The sequence below is a fragment of the Nannospalax galili genome, unplaced genomic scaffold (genome assembly GCF_000622305.1).
Source record: "Nannospalax galili isolate Female #2095 unplaced genomic scaffold, S.galili_v1.0 scaffold109, whole genome shotgun sequence".
NCBI classification, from domain to species: domain Eukaryota; kingdom Metazoa; phylum Chordata; class Mammalia; order Rodentia; family Spalacidae; genus Nannospalax; species Nannospalax galili.
In genome coordinates this window covers 5,325,812-5,334,200 of record NW_008360315.1, presented here as the reverse complement: position 1 = coordinate 5,334,200, position 8,389 = coordinate 5,325,812, and the positions used below count along the sequence as shown (strand labels likewise).

Sequence of the window (8,389 nt, the reverse complement as noted above, 5' to 3'; positions counted from 1 at the left end):
TTACCAAGTTTTTGTTTTCTAACAGGATTTAATTGTAATGCCGAACTAAAATATTGGACTAACACACCAGCAGTGTTGTATTTTGTTTTTCCCAGGGTGTTATAGAAGGTGGTTGGCGCAGATCCTGCCTGCAAAGGGCATTCTTACCTCATCCCATTTTTGCCTAGGAGAACCCGGGAATATGTCTAAATACAATTAAAGACTGCCTGCAAATTGGTAGAAAGCACCTCAAAAGCAAAGTGCACAGTGTTCTGATTTCTTGCCAGACCTTGTTGACAATAAAACCCCAACCCTTGGATTCTGGTTTGAACAACTGAAACTGCTGGATCAGGAAGAGAAGGGAATCTCTCTCTCTCTCTCTCTCTCTCTCTCTCTCTCTCTCTCTCTCTCTCTCGTCTCTAGGTGGAAATCCTAGAGATACTACCTCAAAGGGCTCTAGTTACAACTCAAGAATATGTTTTCCACGCGCAGCGTCCCTTGGGTCATGGCTCTCTCTCAATGACAACCAGGTTCCTGAGCCCAGGCCTTAGCTATCATTTCACTTGCGTGGTCCCAGGCGCCATTTGGCTTTTGACGTCGGTCTGAGCCAAGGAATCACGCCAGTATCCCCGGCGGCTGAGGCTCCGGCCCTCCCCTCGCTCTGGCGGTGCTCCTTCCCGGCGTGCTCGCCCACCCGGGCGCTGCGCCGGGTGGTGCGGCGCGCATAGCCGCCCTGCCGCCTCTGGGTGGCCCCAGCGCGCATCGCCGCTCATCGACCAGGGAAGGTGAGGCGAGAGGAGGCTGGTGCGGAGCTCGCGGGCCGGTGCGCAGCGCTCTGCAGCTCCACCCGGGCAGGAGCAGACAAAAGAGGCCGGCGGTGCACAGCTCGCGGGGACGGCGATGGCCGGGCGCGGAGGCCGGGCGCTGCTGGCGCTGTGCGCGCTGGTGACCGCCGGGTGGCTGCTGGTGGCCGAAGCCCAGGAGCCCGGGGCTCCCGTGGCCGGGATGCGGCGGCGCCGGCGGCTGCAGCAGGAGGACGGCATCTCCTTCGAGTACCACCGCTACCCTGAGCTGCGCGAGGCGCTGGTGTCCGTGTGGCTGCAGTGCACCGCCATCAGCAGGATCTACACGGTGGGGCGCAGCTTCGAGGGCCGGGAGCTGCTGGTCATCGAGCTGTCCGACAACCCCGGGGTCCATGAGCCTGGTAAGGACGCTGCCGGCTGCCAGCCCTGAGGACCTCCCGGGAGGGTGGCAGGGCGTGGGACTGGTGGCCGTGGGGGAGGGAGAAGAGGTGGGCCAGGGATGCTTCCAGGGGAAGGGTGCCTGGGTGGAAGGTGAGACGTGGGAAAGAATGAAACCTAGAACGCCGCCTCTGCCCCCCTCGCTTCTGTCTCCCACCCCAAGCCATCTACCCAACCCTTGGTGAACCAAGGCGGTCGGCCTTTCCTGTGGACACGAGTGGAAAATAAGGTGCAGAAGGCGGGGTCTCAGAGGATAAAGAGTCATTTATCATTTGCGAATTTCCAGAGAACCTGCTTATTGGGTGCTGTAGGCTCTGAGCGCCAGCTTTCCTCCGTGTGCTCACAACACTGGCTTCTTTGGATGCTGGCAAATTTTAAGAATATTGCCGAGCTGGGGGGAGGGGAGTCATGCCGTGTGTAGACATATAAGCCCTCCTACTAGCGTGGAAAGGGGGTCTCTGATCAGCTTTCAAATTCTGAAACTGCACACCGCCTGGGTTTTTAAAAAATCCTTTTTTTTCCTGCTGGTGGGGCAGTTTTACCCATTAACCATCTTCTTAGGCGGCGTCTTCTTTCAGAGTACATTAAAGCACCTTAGATTTATGTTAAAGGTAAACGGTTTTTTTATATTAAAGAGGTATTTTTAGCAATGGTCTTGGGATTTTTTTTTTTTTTTTTTGTGGTGGGGGGTGGAGCGTTATGTCTCTGCTCTTTGGAAATGATTTAGGCCTGATCTTCCTTCTGACAGTAAAGGGCTGTTGTTACTCAGCATGGAATTGTTGATTTTCTTTTTTAAATAACAAAGAAAGCACAAAGATAGCCTAAAAATTCTCAGCGCAGGACATGAATAGTTTCCCTTCCTTTATCTCTCCCCACCTCCCTCTTTCCTGGCAGGGTCTCCTGGATCCTAGCTATTCTGGCCTTGAACTTGAAGTATAGTGGAGCCTGGCCTTGAACTCCTATCTTCCTGCCTCTGTCTCCCAGTGCTGGGATTATGAATGTGCCCCATCACTCATAATCAAACCTACTTCTTCCTCCCATTTTGCAGGATTAGGATGGAATCCACAAAGCCTCTCTCACTGAGCCATGCCCTCAGCCATCAGAATAGTTTTACAAGGATAGAGGGGAACCAAACTGAGAAGGTATTAAAACAGATGAACGATAATAGAGATAGTTTGATCTAATGTGAAATGTATGGGTTGATCAGTACTAAATCTTCAGAAAACATTTCTTGCCTTCAAATAATGCAAGTCAAAAGATGTGTATAAATTCGCTGTCAAAACTCTAAAATCAGGTCCTAGAAAACATTTAATACGATGCATTCCAGGATTTGGTGTGTACACTTAGAACTTTAGCTAGTTTTTGAACATCTATTGGAAAATAAAGAAAAAAAAATTAGACATGACTCATTTTCAACGAAGTCCGACAACCATAACCAGCCACCTCTGGCAATAAAGCGTGACTGATTCTCTGCTTGCTTAATTAGAGCCTTTTGTCGTTCTTTTTTTGTGGGCTGTTGGTTCCTTGCATTACTATTCAAAATGATTACGTGAAAGCTATGGTTTAACTTCATGTTGTCTTGTTCAAATTTGGTGATAAATCATAAAGTGATGTTATTGTAAGGATGTGACATGGTTTCAAAATGAAAATGAAAATTTTACTTGAATATCTAGAATGGATAGTGCATGAGATTTGTGAATCTCCTATCCATTGCAATCTCCATGAGGTAGAGCCTGTATCTCTAGCACCAGGCTCAAGCAGGGGACATAGCAGGCCTGAATATACATTATGAAATAGTACACATTATGGAGAAATACTATATGGGAAAAGAAAAACAAATAGGTTACTAGCTGGGCATCACGGTGTTTCATAATAATTTTTTTCCCTCATATTTATAAAGCACACTAACTTAATTCAAAGATGAACTCACAAATGTACAGTGTCTGCTTTACGATTCCAGACTAAATGAAGGAAACTTTATGTACAGTTGTCATAGATTTATAGAATATATAATGTCTATCCACTACATTTTGAAAAGTAAAAATAAACTGTTAGGAATCAACACTAAATGATCTCACTCTCCACCATCTCTTACGAGGGGTAAGTAAGCAAGAAATCTCCAAGTTACTAGTTAATTTGTGGGTCTGACCAGTGTAAAGTTTAACAGTACTTGCATGAATTAACCTTATAAGAAGTTTGGATAAAAGAAGATGATCATTTTAAAATGACCTTCAAATTCCTTTTTGATTTAGACAAATGAAAAAGGAATAGCTGTACCTTTTTCTGAGGTAGTAATGGGTTCATTCCGTGGTTTTTTTTTTTTTTTTTTTAAATTCTACACATTCAAGGTGAGTCAAGATCTATAAATTCTACACATGGTCATGTTCCCCTTAGGAGAATAGCGAATGCGAAGTTTTGGTTCAGCGTAAAGGCTATCGGGCAATAAAATGACTGCGGGAAGACCTGAGAAAGAATCGGGATCTATATGTGTGTGTGTGTGTGTGTGTGTGTGTGTGTGTGTGTGTGTGTAGGGAGGAGGGCAAGAGACTAGAAAGTGTGTGACAAGAAGACAGGAAATGCACAAATATTGAAATTTACAAATTCCAACTTTACCCAGCACACCTGCCTTTACTAGTTTCACTTTGTAAGTGCCTTTGGGGTTTGTTAGAAATAACATTAATTTATAAATATATTTATTATTATTATTATTATTAGTCTAGATTAGTCATGGTTTTGCTCTGTGTGTGTGTGTGTGTGTGTGTGTGTGTGTGTGTGTGTGCATGCGCCCTGGTGCATGAGTGGAAGTTAGAGGACAACTTTCAGGAGTTACTTCTCACCTTCCATTATGTGGGTCCTGAGGATCAAATTCAGGATGTAAGGCTTGATAACAAGTACCTTTATCCTGGAGCCTTCTCACTAGCCCTGAAATAACATTTTTGATTCTGCTTTAGGAAATAATATATAACAAATTCATTTACTTGACTAAAAGTTTTGTGGAATTTTTCGCATTCTTTTTATTTTCTGGCATGGGAAAAGAGTCGTTTGTTCATTTTCTTCATCTAGATAATTTTTCTGAACATCCAAATAAATGCTGTGAACTTGGGATGTAGCCAAGTAGTAGAGCACTTGCTCAAGGCTTTGGGTTACCAGTACCAAAAGAAAAAATATGTAGATAGTTTCTGAGGCTTTAGTCAACATAGTAGACCTTTAACAAAGCAAAATACTCTCCCTGCCAAAAAATCCAACCAACCAACCAAACAAAAACCCCCACAACACTCTCCATGCTGTATGACCAGCAGCTGAGAGTTACATTTGGTTAGATTAGCATCTTATGGACAGCTACTTGTTGAAATCTCAAGCTCGCTTCCTTGTGTTTATTTGGCACAAGCTGTGGGCTAAACTTGAATTTACCTAATGATTCTCTCAGATATTTAACATTTGAATTCACCAAAAGGGAAAGGAGGGACTGGGGACATGTCTGTGGGGAGATGGTTCAATCAGTAAAGTGCTTGTCACACAAGCATGAGGACCTGAATTTGATCCTCCAGAACACAGGTAAACAGTCAAGCTTGGTGCACCTATAATCTCAGTTCTGGGGAGACAGAGACAGGTGCTTGATGACCAGCTGGTCTAAGTGAATCACCAAGCTACAGGTTCGGGAAGAGAACCCATTTCAAAATATGGAGAGCAGTTGAGGACAGCACCTAACATTGACCTTTGTCCTCCACATACCTGCATGCAAACACACAGACACACAGACACAGACACAGACACACTGACACACACAGACACAGAGACACACAGACACACACACAGAGGAAATTCTATTTTGAATTGATGAATGAGGAATGTCTGTACATAGTCTGTGATGACTTAATAGGACTCAGCTTGATTTTTGTCTTGTTAAAATATGCATGAAAGAAATCTTTATTAATTTACATCTTAGTAGTAGAACCACATTCACAAACTGTTCTTTCCAGCATTGAGTATGAATTAATTCATTACTTTAAAACAATAGTTTTACATGTAGTTCAAGATTGCTTCTGGGAAGTCAATCTGATTTACAGTTGAAATGCCATCTTAAGTACATTCTTGAAAGCATAGATTTTTCTCTCTCACAAGTTGGAATGATTATTTTGGAGATATTCCTCCAAAATCTGTAAGAATTTAAAGTGTACGAGTGCTGGTATACAGCCAAATATTGCGATGGAATGTATAATCTTGGCAAAATGTCCACACAGCTTGAAAAAAAATAAATAAGTGGAGATTTTGACTATGTATATGGCTTCTTTTTGTAACAGATTAATATGGATTAGTGTGAAATGATTACAACTAAGTGATACTCAACAATAGGTGAAGATAGATGTTATATTCTAGGGAAGAGTCCATAGCAAACCACACAAGGTCAGGAGTTATTTTTAGACTGAATGAGTCAACACAGCTTTTTCCAGAAGTTAGGTTCTTTACCATTTTGTGTGGCTGTTGGGAGGTCACAGGTTCTATATTTGAGTGTGGACTTTACGATGCAGCTGTAAATAAACCTCTACCCTATGCTCTGTTAAAAATATATTTTTAAAAAGTTTCCTTTTTTTTCTTTTTTCTCCCAGGCAGTGCTGGGGATTGAGCCTAGGGCCTCAGGCATGCCAGGCAAACACTCTACCACTGAGCTCCAGCTCCAGCACTTTGGGTATATGCAATACCACATGACAATTATCGTAATTTTAAAAAATATTTATTTTTTATGTATATATGTATGATCGTGTGTGAGTATATGTGCACGTTGTGCATTCAGAAGTACATGGAGGCCAGAAGAGGGTGTAAGATTCCCTGGAACTGGAGTAAAGGTTATGTGCTGACATATGGGTGCTGGGAGCTGATCCTGGGTCCTCTGGAAGAGCAGTAGGCCCTCTTAACTGCTGATCCATCTTCCCAGCACCTCATTATCATATTATTAAGGATTCATTTGTTGATTCCTCAGCAGAGAGGCTCCTGTGGGAGGCTTTTCAGGAGAGGGAAGTGACTGTTTTCCTTTTTTGTTACCAAGTTTTTTTTTTTATTATTATTCATAAACAACTAGCATAGTGAGTTATGTAGACTAAGCTCTTCTTACTTATGGCATATGCTTATTAAAACAAGAGTATGATTCTGAGACCATGACACATAGGACAAATAATTTCGATTAGAAAGATTAAAGAGACAATGTATTTTCTTATTAGGTTGCTAAATTTTATACTTTTAAAAACTTGTATCATCGGCTGGAGAGATGGTTCAGGGGCTAAGAGCATTGGCTGCTCTTGGAAAGGACCTGGGTTTGGTTCCCTGCACTCTTCAGGTATTGCATACATATGGTACACTTACATGTGTGTAGGCAAAACCCTCATACATTAAAAAAAAAAATTAAAAAACTCATACCTTATAGGGATGCCCTGAGGCCAAAGAAGCAGAGTCTATTTCAAAGCATATCAGGAAGTTGTTTACAACTAGTTATTAAGGATATGGGCTAATTTTGCAAGGACTTCTTATTTCAGTGGCTCTGGGGATCGGGTTCTGTTCACTTTTCTTTCATGGAGAAGAGGTGCTTTAACTGAGTCTTCCCAGAAAAGCTGCCCACCTCTTTCTGGTAGTGTTATGCAGGTCGGGTTGACCGCCTCCAAGGACTCCTCTCATGTTATTATGATTTTCTTTTTCACTACTGCTTTCCTCTTATTAATTTTTAAAATGTGGGACAGTCTGTTTTAGCCTGTCAACCTATTTTATTTTACTTAATATGAACAAAATGTTCATTCTTTGAGAATATCTTTATAGGTGTTCTTTCAGGTGGGTGAATAAATCTAGAACAAAGCTGTTATTTTCATTGGCAGTCTAACTTGTTTTCTTAAAAACTTATGATGAAATTACTAGAGGTCCTAACTTGTCTTTTTGTCTCAGCAGTAGTGAAAGATGAGTTTTTCATGCCTTTCTAAGTTTATCTTCACTGTGGTTCTTTCTTTGTGTTTCCATGGTCCCCTAGAGAGCTGTAGAGTAAAGGTTACAATGATGATTTTGTTGTCAGGGGAGGTGAGTTCAATCTTGTGGTTTGGTTTTAGTTGAGCACTCTTGGAGAACCAACTAACACCTTTCTATGTTCATATAGCACTTATGAAATGATAATAATGTGATAAGTGAGATGGTAAATATAAAATTCTTAATTCAATATGGGCAGTAATTATTATTAACTCTGTCATGGCTTCTTCCTATGATGGTCTGTGTGTTCTTTTAGTAGACCATGAGCTTGTGTTCAGGGCTTGTACTTTATGTATTTCTTTATCTTAAACATCTAGTATTGTTATAGTCTGACCATGAAATGTCCCCCTTAGCCCATGTGTTTGAACACTTGGTCTTGAGCTGGTGGCACTGCTTGGGAATGTTGTGAAACCTTTAGGACATAGAGCCTTACTGGGGGAAGTGGGTCACTGGGGGTGGGCCTTGAGGGTTTATAGTTTAGGCCTACTTCCTGTTCACTTTCTGATTCCTGAGTACTGATGCAATGTGACCAGTCAGCCTCCTGCTCCTGCCACTGTGCCTTCCCTACCATGATAGACTATACCCCCTCCAGCTGTGAGCTGGAATAAACCCTTCCTTATCTTGCTTTGATTGTAGCAACAGAAAAGTAGCAAATTAAACAATGCTTCAGAATGGTGACCACACAATGAATAACTGTCAAATACATACAATTTTTGAAAGAGGTAAAAATGCTCATTACAAAATAAGGTCATCATGGAGGTCGATGTTGACATGTGAGCATGCTGGAAGTGTGGGAAAAAGTCACAGGAATGCCATTTTCCTTATGTGTATACTTACACCTTATTCTGTTGCATATAGTTTTCACATAATGGATCAATTCATGAACTCCCATGTATTCAGGTGCAGTGATATTCTTGCTGTGTTTATTGTCAAACTGGATATTCTTTGCTCTTTGGCCTCCTTTATTCTTTCAGAAATTTAATCTGGTCTTTTAAAAAAGTGTTAAAGAACATCAAACTATATTGTATGAAAATCAACAAAATTCAATAAAAAATGCAAAAAAGTGTTAAAGTTTTAAATATAGTGTTGTACCTCATCCACTGGACCCCAAAAAGACCACCGAGGACCCAACACACCAAAATGCAAAAGCAAAGGTTTATGGTTTA

At 41.9% G+C, this 8,389-nt stretch overlaps 1 protein-coding gene across 1 annotated transcript in view; it reads left to right on the top strand.

The window, feature by feature from the left end:
- The first annotated feature begins 694 nt into the window (after nucleotides 1–694).
- The window catches only part of Cpe (carboxypeptidase E), a 127,255-nt gene continuing 119,560 nt past the window's right edge, over nucleotides 695–8,389 (top strand). The window contains exon 1 of the mRNA XM_008824952.3: nucleotides 695–1,183. Within this exon, the coding sequence (XP_008823174.1) occupies nucleotides 880–1,183 (304 nt within the window). The 5' untranslated portion in view covers nucleotides 695–879. The remainder of the gene's footprint in view (nucleotides 1,184–8,389) is intronic.